This window comes from Solanum lycopersicum, chromosome 1 (genome assembly GCF_036512215.1).
Source record: "Solanum lycopersicum chromosome 1, SLM_r2.1".
In the NCBI taxonomy this organism is placed as follows: Eukaryota; Viridiplantae; Streptophyta; class Magnoliopsida; order Solanales; family Solanaceae; genus Solanum; species Solanum lycopersicum.
The window spans coordinates 86,979,626-86,993,103 of NC_090800.1; the positions used below are offsets into that span (position 1 = coordinate 86,979,626).

At 31.7% G+C, this 13,478-nt stretch overlaps 5 protein-coding genes across 5 annotated transcripts; 1 reads left to right on the forward strand and 4 right to left on the reverse strand.

The window, feature by feature from the left end:
* Positions 1-940: 940 nt before the first annotated feature.
* Positions 941-2,185, reverse strand: LOC101265589 (agamous-like MADS-box protein AGL80). The gene has a single exon (XM_004230315.5). The coding sequence runs from the start codon at positions 1,905-1,907 to the stop codon at positions 1,158-1,160; it is 750 nt and encodes a 249-aa protein (XP_004230363.1). The 5' UTR covers positions 1,908-2,185; the 3' UTR covers positions 941-1,157.
* Positions 2,186-3,352: 1,167 nt separating this feature from the next.
* On the forward strand, positions 3,353-8,097 carry LOC101266269 (anaphase-promoting complex subunit 11). The gene is made up of 4 exons (XM_069295175.1): positions 3,353-3,399; positions 3,743-3,748; positions 4,270-4,388; positions 7,445-8,097. Exons 1-4 carry the CDS (start codon positions 3,353-3,355, stop codon positions 7,558-7,560), a joined length of 288 nt encoding a protein of 95 aa, XP_069151276.1. The 3' UTR covers positions 7,561-8,097.
* On the reverse strand, positions 5,955-7,244 carry LOC101265868 (Pmp3 domain-containing protein). The gene is made up of 3 exons (NM_001365566.1): positions 7,085-7,244; positions 6,527-6,633; positions 5,955-6,319 (listed from the first exon to the last, which is right to left on the reverse strand). Exons 1-3 carry the CDS (start codon positions 7,169-7,171, stop codon positions 6,295-6,297), a joined length of 219 nt encoding a protein of 72 aa, NP_001352495.1. The 5' UTR covers positions 7,172-7,244; the 3' UTR covers positions 5,955-6,294.
* Positions 8,098-8,593: 496 nt separating the features above from the next.
* Positions 8,594-9,735, reverse strand: LOC101266765 (protein RARE-COLD-INDUCIBLE 2A-like). The gene is made up of 3 exons (NM_001329563.1): positions 9,339-9,735; positions 9,059-9,152; positions 8,594-8,877 (listed from the first exon to the last, which is right to left on the reverse strand). The coding sequence occupies exons 1-2, from the start codon at positions 9,423-9,425 to the stop codon at positions 9,069-9,071; spliced, it is 171 nt and encodes a 56-aa protein (NP_001316492.1). The 5' UTR covers positions 9,426-9,735; the 3' UTR covers positions 8,594-8,877; positions 9,059-9,068.
* A 2,622-nt stretch (positions 9,736-12,357) lies between these two features.
* LOC101267065 (protein RARE-COLD-INDUCIBLE 2B-like) lies at positions 12,358-13,119 on the reverse strand. Its single transcript, NM_001329562.1, has 3 exons — positions 12,979-13,119; positions 12,715-12,806; positions 12,358-12,581 (listed from the first exon to the last, which is right to left on the reverse strand). Exons 1-2 carry the CDS (start codon positions 13,063-13,065, stop codon positions 12,723-12,725), a joined length of 171 nt encoding a protein of 56 aa, NP_001316491.1. The 5' UTR covers positions 13,066-13,119; the 3' UTR covers positions 12,358-12,581; positions 12,715-12,722.
* Between the last annotated feature and the right edge of the window lie 359 nt (positions 13,120-13,478).

The following is a 13,478-nucleotide window of genomic DNA, read 5'->3' on the forward strand; positions in this document are numbered from 1 at the left end:
TTGGATTAATTATCGCCCTATTTTCATTGAACTAGAATAAATTGAATTATAAATGACATATGAATAACCTATCCCTTTTTCATTGTTTATTTAAATTAAGCTTTAAGATAGAGAATTTAATTACTATTTGGATGTTGTTGCATAGTGGATTGAGAATGATATACTCGTTTTGTTATACTCTTATATTCTTTTCTAGTCCACAATTAATTAGGTTCATCAATCGTTCGACAAGTTGAGTGCATAAACTTAATTAGTCTAATTTTAACACCACTGAGAAATTAATACTGTTGATGGAATATTAGTGTTTTTTTTCTTTTTCTTTTCTGAGTGACAAATAGCTCACTCTAGCCAGAATAAGGTTCTAATTACTAAATGACATTCATTTGACCATCTCACTTGCACTACTTAAATAAGAGGAATGTGTTGGACATGGACTAATGATATTTTGTAAAGAGTGGATAGTAATGACATAATATAACACTGTTTGATTAACAAAGTATTTCTTTTTTTTGATCAGTTGTTTTCTTAAATTTACAAAATTATCATTGTGTGTAATATTATCTTCTTCTAATTTTTTAAGGACACAGAAGAAAATAATGGGTTTGGAATAAATTTTATTTTACGTTAATAATTTATGATGTCCTTATTATATTTTTTTATTTTTTGAGAGATCGAAATCTTGTAATTTCCTACTTCTTTGTGACTTTCTATATGTTACTCGGAACAGATTGAGATTACCGCTGTGCACTACATGTTTATCTTTGAACAAGAATTTGTGTTTACATATCTTTATAATAATTGTATAAAAGTGTATTATGCATTAAAACGTGGAAGATTCGAATCACTAGGCAATTTACTCGTGAGGTTGTTAATAGTAGTATAACCCAGTCGAGAATATTAATTTAATTTACACATATAAGAATAACATAACGCGAATATATTAAACTGTCAAAACACACTTTTATTTATTTATATGGTAAATAAAAATCTATACGAAACACCAGAAAAAACCAAAAAGAAGAAAAGAAATTGACCCACCATAAATTAAGAAAAAACCATGTAATAATTCATATCCACCGTGGGAGATTGAGAAAATAAACAAATTAAAAATGACATAGGTAAAAATCCAGAAAAGAAATAGGAAGCAGAAAATAAAATTAAGGATAGAAATTATTAGGCCACACATTAGCATTATGATTATCATTAAAATTGGGCAAAATCATCTCATCTGCATGTCCATAACCAATATGCTGATCACTTGCGTTGCTGTTCATCCAATCAGTAAACCACTCTGTTTGTGTCCTCTGCATCGAATCCAATCCCAATTCCACCACAGCAGGCTTTTGCTCCATCGGTGGAGCAACTGCCTGCGATGCTACTGCTGCCGCAGCAACTGCAGCAGCAGCAACAGAAGAAGAAGAGGAAGTCGAAGCCCCCTTTTTAACTGCCTCAATCCTCTTATAAACCTCTTTCAAATTCTGATCAATTACCCATCCAAGGTCATTCAAATCTCCCAAATTCAAATTCTGAAGCCCTTTTCCAGTCAACCCTTGATACATAACTTCGGTCATTTCCTTTTCTCTGTTTTCCTTGCTCTGTTTCTTCAATTGCTCGCTCGCTTTAGCTATCCTCTGCCTTATGAAACTCTCTTGATTCACCATTTTCTTGCTCTGTTCCATCTCAGGCATCCTTTTAAACTCGGCGAGCACGCGTTGAGCTCCCATGGTGTTTGGCCATACTTCTGGTGAAGTGTCATAAGGGCTATAAATAATAGCACAAGCATCAATCCCACAAAGGGTGCTCAATTCACTCACCTTCTTCATCAGACCCTTCTTCCTTTTCTTGAATGTTGCTTTTCTTGCCGAGTCATTAGTGATGAAGGCTAATTTCACTTTCTTTCTTGTCATTTTTTTGGGATGCAAAGCAACAAATATGCAAACAAGATGAAAAAATAGGGTAGATGTACAGTTCTGTGTTCTTTAGTTTCTTGGAATGGGCATGTTATATACAAATATGAAGATGTTTCACTAATTAATATGGAAGATTTTGTATTTATTTGCATATCTGGAAGATGAATTGATGATCAAACATATTTGGAAAAAAATTTAGTGCCCAAATATTTTCAATTTTGATTGTCAATACAATTTTTTGGTTCCACCTGACCAGGGGTCCAGTTATAATATCTCAATTAAAAATTTACATGATATATTGTTATAGACGTGTTTATTAATTTTTTTTTAGAAAAATAATAATAATTACTAATTTTCCTGCAACCCTATCTGATATAGAAACATAAAAGATGAATAAAATAAGATTGTTAATAACATTTTTCAATGGAATTGTAGTTTAAAAGTTGTATCTAAAATCACCTCTTATAATTTAGTTGTTATTTATTTCATAAGAAAAAATCATTAGTTGAAATTTGTCACGACTTTTTCGTAGACTTAAATTCTATTTAATAAAAATATAGTGTGATATGTTCAATTTTCACATATCTTAATTCTTACGGACCATATGATGCATGTAAACATTTAAATGAATGAGTTTTATAAAAGGTTACTATGGTAAGCTTTAAAATCAAATTGTAACGGTCATCCTACGAGATCTCATGTAGTCATTCGGTACATCATACATGGACAAAAGTGAATTTGGAAATAATAGATAAATCATAAATTCCAAACACTAATTTCTTTTCTTATTCGAGGTCATAATTTTTATAGACAAATAGTAAGTTATAATCAAATGTATAGACTATAGACTAACAAAAGATATATACAGTGTGATGAAATTTAAATAATATCCCCTCCAATTTATATATAACTTTCACTTTTTTAAAATTATATTCATTAAACTATTTACATTTTCACTTGTCATATGTATTTCTCTCTATGCAACTGTTACTTAAATATTTTCTTTTATCAATGCTTTGTATTACAATAGTCAAATTAGTAGAATAAATTATGTTTCTAATCAAATTTCATTATATGTAGTAATATGATGTATTTCTCTCTTTGCAACTGTTAGTTTAATTTTTTCTTTTATCAATGATATGAATTACAATAGTCAAATTAGTAAGATAAATAATACTATCTAATCAAATACCATTTTATGTGGTAATTAGGGGTAGTTACAATCAATTTAACAAAAACAACTTAAAATGGCGATACACATACAATAGGACAAAACTATATGAGGTTTCAAACACTAATTTTGAACAAGTTCAATTGCCTGAAATAAACCTCGTAAAATAAAGGTAGCGAATTGACTGTTGCTATTATATTTCAAATAATCTTAGCATAACTTGTTCTCGAATCAAACAAGCCCAAAATCATTAACGGCCCGTGATAACGATATGGGCTGGTTCAGTCTGGGCCTTAAGCCTAAGCCTGTTGCCCGCTGGTTTGGACTTTGGATCGTACCATATTTTTTCACTAGTTTTTCCGCCATTTTCAGAGTTGGTTTAAAACCCTAGACGAAGAAATGTCAGTTCAAAATTTCAAAATCTTTCTGAAACAGTAGATCAACGCACCAATTTTGTCGTGGAAAAAGGTTAATTTCTCTGTTATCGTAGTATTCATTTTTATTTTTTTTGTGTGAAGAGTGTTTTTAATTATCATTTCTCATATAATTTAAGAATTTCCGTTTTTGTGGTGTTGACATTGCAGAGAAAAAGCCAATGAAAGTCAAGATTTTGCGTATCCTTTTGTTAATTATGTCACTGATTTGAAATGTTTAAATGAAGGATACGGTATGTATGTTGGTTGAGCAGTTAATTAGTGCAGTGAATTATAGCAACTGTTACTAAATCATTTCTGATATGAAAGATTATTTTCTGTCTAAATATGTAATTAGTGATTGGATATGGCTCATCTTGTGATCTTAGGATTTTAATATCATTGATTTCTGAATTTTGTTGGAGAATGTAGAGCCATTAAACTCCCCCAAATCAACTTTAGTTTGTGTTTCATCGATTGTTTCACTAAGGTACAGAAGTGCATATTCTGACTTTCTTAAGTAAATGGAGGGTAAGCCTAATGTTGCAAGTTTGTTAGTTTCTTTGACTGAAGGATATGTTGGCATGTTTCCTTGAGAATTGGCTGTATCAGTATATCATGAAGTTTCCCTTAACTTGATCTATTGGGTGTTTTGCTGGGATTGTGAATAGAGTATGTCCTCTTGATTGCATTTGGTATTTTTATTGTTGTCGGACTTAAGACTACATGGCATGGTTACTTCATCTTACTTTTGTTACTTCCTCGTGCATTGCAGATGGCATGCGGTTTCTTCATGGACATGGGATGCTCAGGATGAAACTTGTGGTATATGTCGGATGGCTTTTGATGGTTGCTGTCCTGATTGCAAACTCCCTGGTGATGATTGTCCACTAAGTAAGCCTGTTTATCTCTCCCTAATAGTTTTCTCAGGCATATAAGATATGGATCATCAATCACATGTAATCTTGCTAAGAGAAAAAAGAAAATGTGATTGTGCATTCATCACTTCTTTGACAAAACGTGAAAATTCCACCTGCATTAGTTTTCAAGGTTTACATGTTTCTACATTGATGTTACTCATGAACACAAGGAGAGCTATAAACTGTTGCTTGACAATATTTGCAGTCCTTCATAGTTGGTTTAATTTGTTTGATTTGGTGTGAGACTGGAGAATGATATAAAAGGTACAATATCTTAATGGATGGCAGGTGTGTTAATGAAAACTGCATCTAACATGCTGACAGTTATAAGAGTATACTTTGTCCTAGTAACATTGTTAGTTGCTGTAGAGAACTTTTCAATTGAAACTTGTGATACATCTGGAGGCTGGAGCTGTCCAATTATCCTCCATTACAAAAGAGACTTTCTCAAGACAACTTCTCCCTCTTTTGAATTTGTGGTTAACATAACTGAACCTTCTAAAATATAGGTTTAGAAAGATACTTTGAAGGTAATTGTCAATATAGGGTGTGTTATAACAGCTAACTGAGTATATTAATCAAATATTTTCACCATAAGCTGTCAACTAAAAGATACTACAAACACTTGTCACGGATGTTGTATTCTTTCAGAATCAGTATTAACATATTATGCATCTTCTTGATGCTATTAATTTAACTCTTACTTTGTCAAGAAATCCAAACATATTATGTGTCTCTGTGTTACAGAGCATTTCAGCGGCTTGACTATATCTTGCTGTGACTAGTTCATATTACTGGCTCAATTTTTTATATAGATTGGTAAGTATCCATTTGATTTTCCCTTGTGGTTAGAAGTTTGTGGTATTGAATCTATTTGTATCATGCGTCTTCCCATGAAGACTAATGTCTATCTACTCTGATGGAAGCTTGAATAATCACAGTGTATTAACATCAACCAACAACAACCTTTATGCACAATTATGCATGTTAGAAGAGATCAAAGTTGGGTTTCGGGACAAGGATAGTCTTTAAGTGCTGGTGTTGACTTGTATAAGTTCCCGTAAAGCAGGAGTTTTCAAAAATCACAACTTCTCAATAGTTTCCACAAAAAAGTTCTTATTCTCTCCTTGTTTGGATATGTAATTTCCATGAAGTTGGATAAGAAAAAGAAAAAGTAAGAATATATTATTGTGCTTATTCATGGAATAAAAGTATAAAACTACTTCCTCTGTTAGTTTTTTTAATCCTGCTTGCAAGACGACCAATCCTAATGGCCTAAGTTTATGGAAGAGAAGAGATGGGGATCCAGGGCTAGACTTTATTTCTTTGTAAGTTCAGTGGTGAAGACGTCTGGTTTTTCTCCAAATAGATTTTAGTTATGACCTTTTGACCACCCAGTGAGACTGGAAAGGATATACTATGGTGGACTTACTTATAGGGTTAATAAAAGAAAACAAATGTTCAACTAGGTTTTACTTGAGACCTTTTGGCCTTAAAGTTATTTGGCAAAGCTACAGTATTGGAACAGAGCTTCTTATAGGGTAAATAACGAGAAGACGGAAAACTCAACGAAGTGTAATTTGTGACCTCTTGGCCATAGTTTTCCTTCCAAACATTAACTACAATATGGCATTTCCATTCCAACACAAGTTGTTCACAGTAGATTTAATAAAGTAAAAGAAGGATAGAGAAGTGATATATGTAACAAGAATCCTAGACACTAGTCTGTATACACAAGAACAAGCAGAAGTTCTGTCTTGAAGTAATCTCCTCTCTATAGGCAATTTCTTGAAGAGCATAGACACTTTATTCTTTCTGTATCTGGACTGCTTCTCAATGAGCCAATATTTATCAGCATGAAACTTGAAGGGGTATTATCTCTAAATGGGGCCTTTATACGCCCACCTGTCAAGTAAAGTAGAAAAATGAATTAGATACTCTTCATAAATAGTAGAGTATATTGTTTGAACTCTAGAATATCTTTTAAGCAAATTGAGAGAATCTTCAAGCTGTTAGATCTGAGTTGAATGCTCCTCTAAACTAAAATGACAGAAGTATCTTTTACCCCTTTTCTATTTGGCAGTAGAAAGGATGAAATTTAAGAACAATTACCATAGGAAAGGAAGACCATTTGGTGAGGACTGGAGGGCCCAAAAAGCATAAAGAATACCAGGTATCCACCCAAGGAGAGTCAGCAAAATACAGATGAAGAATTCAACCTGTTTCCAGCACAGAAAAGAAAATTTTCAGAGAGTCAAGAGACCATGTGAAATCTGCACCATCTTTATACAAAAATTCCAATTTTTTAGAAGAAAAAGTAATTTTTTTACTGTCATTTGCATTGTAAACTCACAAATCCTTAGCCCTGGCCAGTGGCCACCCTTGAACCCCAAAAAGGAGAAAAAAGAGGAGGAAAAGGTAGTACCTCTCTAAGCCTCTAGAAGGCTGGTGCTATAAAAGAGCAGATGCCATGTTTTTACAGGCAATATTCAAGTTTTCGCCTGCAGTAGTTATAAGTTAATTGGAAGGAAGCCTTTTATTTAGTTGGTTTATGCATTTAAAGTAATCGAACTAGTGAATTTGGTTACTGAATGTCCAAAGCAGAAAATAAAAATAAAAATTACTGTAATATGAAATCAAGAAGAGAAAGTCGGGAGAAGGGAGTAGTACCTTACAACCGAACTTGCGGTAAGCAACAAGGGGAGGCAAGATAATTGCCAATAGAATGTCTAGGCATGTCATTTTGCTGTCTTCCATTTTCCCCTCTTCTTCTTCTCTTCTGTTCCTTAACAACTTCTGATAAAATGCTAATCAAACTCTAGATTTAGGAATGTCGATGGATTTTGAAAATGAGGAGGAAGTGGTTGCCCTATATATATATACATAAAAGGAGAACAGTGACATTTGATTTTTTGATATATTGAATGGGTTCATAAATTTTTTGTGGATAGTATTGACATGACTTTTGTGGTATCTGGCCCCCTTTCGCTTATAATGCTTTGACAATTATTTGTCTTTGACTCTTTGCAGTATGGGGTGCTTGCAACCATGCATTTCATCTTCATTGTATTTTGAAGTGGGTGAATTCTCAATCTGCTCAAGCACATTGTCCCATGTGTCGTCGTGAATGGCAGTTCAAAGAATGAACAAAGGTTCCGTGCATCTTTTGCTCATGAATGTGGCAGTAGGAACGGAATGATGTGTCTTGTGTGTGATACAATGATATTCTAGCGATAATTGCTGAGCTGATATGTGCTCATCCCCATTTACGATTACTAATTTAAGCCATTTAAGGCCTAGAATAGATAGTGTATTTTATCAGCAGGTGCAGATATTATATTAGCCATTTATCCCAAAAGTCCTCAATACATCAGTTGCCAGCCATTGATTGAGAAGAAAAGGATATAACGGATGTTCATTTCTGGTCCAAAGTAGGCTGCCTGTCATTATAAGTTTGGCTCCTTTACGACAGCCGCCTCTACCCCATTTTGTGCCCACTTGAAATTGGAAAACAAACATCAATATATTAGTGCCTTGTGACTACTTTGGTCATGTACATAAATTATCATGAACGTGCAGGCATGGGCCTAGACGTAACTGGCATAGGGACAATGTTTTGTTTATGTTCTGTGATATATCTACAACTCAGATATCTTGAGGTGTTTGAAAATTTGATTTCCCAATTCTGGCTTTCCATATTTTTACCCTTTTTCGAAATATATCAGTAATTCCATTAATCTTATGGATTTGCATGTACAATTGCTTCTTGTGAACGGTATATGCTTTTGTGGCTGTGATAGGTATATGTCTGTTTTATATTTCAAATCGATTATCCCAAAATACATTATAATATCAATTTTGGTTTGAAATAGAACTCTGTCCATTATAGGAAAGGAAATCAGTTGTGTAAGAGAGTCTTATTTGCTTCTTTTTATCTTTTGTGGATGATCCAAAGTTATTTGCTTTCTTTTTCTTTCGTGGATAACCCAAAGTTAGGAATATGAAAGAGAAAGTTAAGGTGGATGGCAAAGTAAAATGATTTAGACATAGCACCACCGCTTGTCACTTGCTACTTTGATGATGATTGATATGTGACAGCTATTTTGTCCCCATTTGTGATTTTTCTTTGTAAAAAGAGAAAGTATGACCCCACTACAAAATTAAGAAGTAGTAATAATCATCATAAGGTTGATTTTGGATAAAATCTGACACGTATCAACATATATATAATATTAGATATAATAAAATAAAGTTACAACCTGATACCAGCTGTAACACAATCAACATAATAATCCAATAAAATACAGATTGGAAGTTACATTACAATCCCAAATGACATGATATTATACGTTCATCAAACAATCTATCCACAAGAGAAAACAACCAAAAGCCAAGAATAAATAGAAAAAGTAGCTAGATACTCCATTAGCGAAGTAGTAATAATATGGTCTTCAAATATCCACCTGTCAAACAAGAAAAAAAGAAGAAGGGAGAATTGGATACTGTTTCTATACACTACTATTAAATTGTATGAAAAATATCTTCTGAGCAAATTAAGAGAATGATAAAGCAAATTAGATCCTATTTGGATACTTTTCCAAACCACCAAAAATAAAATAAAATAAAAAATTGAGAAAGAATTACCATATGATGATCACTTGGTGAGGACCCAAATAGCATAAATGATACCAGGTAGCCACCCAAAGAGAGTCAGCAAAACACAGATCCAGAACTCCACCTGTTTTGTTTTCCCAAAACACAAAATATACATTAAAACTGCACAATATCTTTATAAAAAAAAAACCTATAACAAGTAGAAAAAATTCAGGGAAATTGTGTGCAGTAGTTATTTAGTTGGCATATGAATTTGAATTAATCGGACTACAAAATTAAAAAAAAAAAGTAAATTTAAAGAGAAGTTAACCTGGCAGTTAAATTTGAGGAAAACACCAAGGGGAGGCAAGATAATGGCCAGAAGAATGTCTATGCATGTCATAGTGTTGTCTCCCATTTTCTCTTCTGATAATCAAATGCTAATTAAACAATCAGTAGGTATTTTGATTAAAACAGGAGGAAGTTGTGGCCACTATATATAGGCTGATAATTTCGTCTTTAAATGCGTTTGCTTCATCATAACTGTTTTCCCTTTAAAAACTTTTTTTTGGGGATCAGTACGAATAGGATTTAGACAGCTAATCCCCATTTAGCACGACACGTGGCAAAAGAGCTTTAATGGGAGGGAGGATGGAGTACTGTTTTCACCCTCTCCATCACATGGGAAGTTGGCGTGACGTTTGGTACTGAAACTAAAAAAAGAAATAATAATTTACATGAAATTGTTTGGGAGGTCTTGATTGTTGAATTGTGGGATAATTTTTCACTCCAGTTGCGGATGGAACCCTAGTTGTTGCTTCATATATGGACATGAGATGACTTTTGATAGGCTACTTTCGATGAAACTTTTAATAATAACATTTTTCTTAATTGTTAAGTTAATTATATTCATATTGAGCCTTATTCTATTTGTTTAATTGATGTGATAGTTTTATATCGATGTCTAGATTTAATTTTTATATTTAAAAAATAAAAATAAATTCTTTGAGAATTACATAGTTAATGATGAATAAGAAACTAATAATCGTCCTCTCAAAAATATGCAACAAAATTAGAACGATACCCACCAAAGAATAACATACAAAGCAAAAAATGATTCAAATTTGAAGAAACAATAAACGTTTAAGAATTGCTAGTTCTGTTCAAATTTGAAGAAACAATAAACATTTAAGAATTGCTAGTTCTGTCTTCCCTTCAATTGACTCCCAAACACAAGTGTGGAATTGAAAATTGAAATTTGAATCTTCTACAAGTGATCGGCCGTGTAGGGATGGGAATGGAATGTGCAGGGTTGGGCAGGTAAAAATTTTAAAATATATTTGAAACATTAAAAATAGATAAAATTATCATTTATCTATTTATTGGTTTCAAAATGCGTTTGTCATCCACTTATTGACTTTAAAATATTGACCACTTCTTTAGTTGTTTTAAAATTAAAATCTTTAAATATTTTTTAAAATACTTTGATGTTCAACTATTGTTATAATTTAATTATTAATATAATTTATAAACCAACCCATTACCCACTCATTACTAACTAAAACTCACCCAATTAATAATCTAATTATAATATCAAAATCGTCATAAACACTACTAAAACACGATAAAATTATAGATTACTGAAAATGACATCCAAAATTATTTAAGTCCGAATCGAAACCCCAATTAAATTGAGGTTGAGCCGTTTATTTAGGAGGACACTTTCAATAGGATTCTCTTTCAATATTGAATTAGAAATTTATGGTTAAAGGTAAAGAAGTAATACATCCCAAATAAATTTATGCACTTTTTAAAAATATAATTTTATAAATATTTATGATTTGTTTTAAAACCTTTAATATATTATTTTGAAAACAAAAATTACATATGAAGTAACATTACATAATTGAGACGTAAAAATAAGTAAGATAAACATAGTCAGATTTTTAAGTTTATCGGTAGTTTATATTTAGACAATTATGTATGATAATTTAATTCGATAGATATTTTCTCCTCAAATTTTTTAAAACACTCAATCGGCAGTAGCTTTTCTGTTGTTGCATTAAAGCTAATTTATAAATAATGTGACAGGTTTATTAATTTGGAGGGGTTTAATTAGTTATAGGTGGGTAGTGGATTGTTTTATAAATTATACTAATAAATAAAATTATAACAAATAGTTGAGCGCCACATATTTAAAAAAATATTTAAATAGTTTTAATATAAAATCGTTAAATAAGCGGTCAATTTTGAATCAAAAGATGGATGACAAAGGTATTTTGGGCTGAATAGGTGGGTGGAAAGTGTATTTTTTGGAGCCAATAGGTAGATGAAGGATAATTTTGTACCATTTCCTATATTTTGAAAGTATTTTAGGCCCTTTTCGATTTTTTTAAAAAAATCATTTTCACCCCTTGCAGACTCGCATGGCATGAATCCGTCTTGTATAAATTTTACAAATATTTTTTTATCTAGTTAAGTTAGATACTAAAATTAAAATTTATAAAAAATAGAGGTTAATTGAGAAATAGGTAATACTTGAAAAAAAAAATTTATTGAACTAATTCATTTACTATCTTGAATATTTTACTAATTTTAAAGAAATTATCTTAATAAATAATACTCTATCACTTTTATAACTTACAAAAAAAATTAAAATTAAATTTAAACCCATCTAAAATTACATATGCCCGCAACTCACTTCATCCCATACTATTTTTTTTTAAAAAAAAATCCACTTCAAATCCAACCAACCACGGCCACGTGTGGGCACTAGCCAGTCAGCGATCACAATTTGGTCACGAAATTGCGTTCATTATAACTGGATACATCTGCCGACACACGCTGCTAATATTGCCAACTTGGATACCTGATTTGGATTTCATCTCTATTATTATTTTCTCCGTTTTATATTTTATTCGAGCAAATTAATTTGACATATCTATAAAAAAAAAGTCATTAAAAACGTATTTTATTGAACTAACCTTGCTGACCATGTCTTGAAATATAATTTTATATAGTTATAAAATGTAATAAAATCCTCTTGATTTGTTAAAATAAACCATTTAAATTCCACATATATTTTATTTATATATCTTAAAGAAAAAAGCACCACGATTGTCGCTTACTACTTTGATGATGAAACTGATTGTGACTGCATGCCAATTGTCTACTGTCCTCACTTCCCATATTTATTTTTCTTTGTTTAATATGAAAATAGAAAATTGAGTATCACCATAGATGTTGTAGATAAAATCAAACACGTCTATCGAAATATCCTACCTACCAACTACCAGTAGTTATACTTGACAAGCAACATGTTAAAAAGAGAAACCATAGGAAAATAACAGTACTGACAATTATTGGTATATTCAATTAAAATAACAGAATGGAAGTACACAACCAACACTCTATCCAAGATGGAATACACAAGAGAGAATAGTAGCCAATAAAGAAAAAGGAGGGGATAAACTTAGAAAAAAAATACATCCAAGAATAAATAAAACAACAGCTAGATAATACTCCATTAGGTGGAAATAAAGTGACTTAGTTATGGGCTTCATCACATATTCACCTGTCAAAAACAAAAAAAAAAAAAAAGAAGGTAAAAGGGGAATCAGGTGCCTATCAGAAATTGTAAGCAAATTGAGAGAATTTGATCTCATTCCTCCAAATTAAAATGACAGGTTTATGTTTTAATTTACTACCTTTTTTCTCACTTGGTCAAGACCCAAACAGCATAGACAATACCAGGTAGCCATCCAAAAAGAGTCAACAAAACACAGATCCAGAACTCCACCTGTTTTGTTTTCCCAACACAAAAACATAAAATTTGAGTGTTTTTATCTAAGTAGTAGAAAATTAATTGCGATGATCACGACTAGAAGATATTATCCATATACTAGTGAAAAATACAAATATCTAAGCGCATAAATTGATCTAAGACACTAAATCAAAGAAGGGGGTACTACCTTGCAGCCAAATTTGAGGAAAACCCCAAGAGGAGGCAAGATGATTGCCAAAAGAATGTCTACACATGTCATTGTGCTGTCTCCCATTTTTCGATGATAATCAAAGAGTACTAATTAAACAACAGATTTAGGGATGTCACTGAATTTTGAAATTATGTGGAATTGGATGCCCTATATATATAGACTGATTGGTATTTCTCTATCGAGGGGCTAATTCGGTATTTTCACTTCGTTTCCTTAAACGCGTTTACTTCATTAATAATTGCCTTTTTTTTTTTTTTTTGGTTCAACGGTTTTTAATTTTGCTTTTGGGGGATGAAGACGAATTCGATTTGTACAGCTCATAGCATTTAGTGGTGCCACTTGGCAAGATGGATTGTCATGTGGGACCATTATCTACTACTTCCTTAGTCCATTTTCATGTGTTTTGAAAGTCAATTTAATTATTTTTTAATATTAAATTAAATTATATTAATTTGATATTATAAATAAAAAATTTA

Excerpts from the sequence above, each read along its gene's own strand:
- LOC101265868 (NM_001365566.1), bottom strand. The coding sequence starts at position 7,171 with ATGGAAGACAGCAAAATGACATGCCTAGACATTCTATTGGCAATTATC. Across the intron at positions 6,634-7,084 it reads ACCGCAAGTTCGGTTGTAAG|GTTGAATTCTTCATCTGTAT; the intron begins GTACTACTCCCT and ends TGCTGGAAACAG. Across the intron at positions 6,320-6,526 it reads AATGGTCTTCCTTTCCTATG|GTGGGCGTATAAAGGCCCCA; the intron begins GTAATTGTTCTT and ends TTTACTTGACAG.
- LOC101265589 (XM_004230315.5), bottom strand. The coding sequence starts at position 1,907 with ATGACAAGAAAGAAAGTGAAATTAGCCTTCATCACTAATGACTCGGCA.
- LOC101267065 (NM_001329562.1), bottom strand. The coding sequence starts at position 13,065 with ATGGGAGACAGCACAATGACATGTGTAGACATTCTTTTGGCAATCATC. Across the intron at positions 12,807-12,978 it reads TCCTCAAATTTGGCTGCAAG|GTGGAGTTCTGGATCTGTGT; the intron begins GTAGTACCCCCT and ends AAAACAAAACAG.
- LOC101266765 (NM_001329563.1), bottom strand. The coding sequence starts at position 9,425 with ATGGGAGACAACACTATGACATGCATAGACATTCTTCTGGCCATTATC. Across the intron at positions 9,153-9,338 it reads TCCTCAAATTTAACTGCCAG|GTGGAGTTCTGGATCTGTGT; the intron begins GTTAACTTCTCT and ends AAAACAAAACAG.
- LOC101266269 (XM_069295175.1), top strand. The coding sequence starts at position 3,353 with ATGGGCTGGTTCAGTCTGGGCCTTAAGCCTAAGCCTGTTGCCCGCTG. Across the intron at positions 4,389-7,444 it reads TGGTGATGATTGTCCACTAA|TATGGGGTGCTTGCAACCAT; the intron begins GTAAGCCTGTTT and ends GACTCTTTGCAG.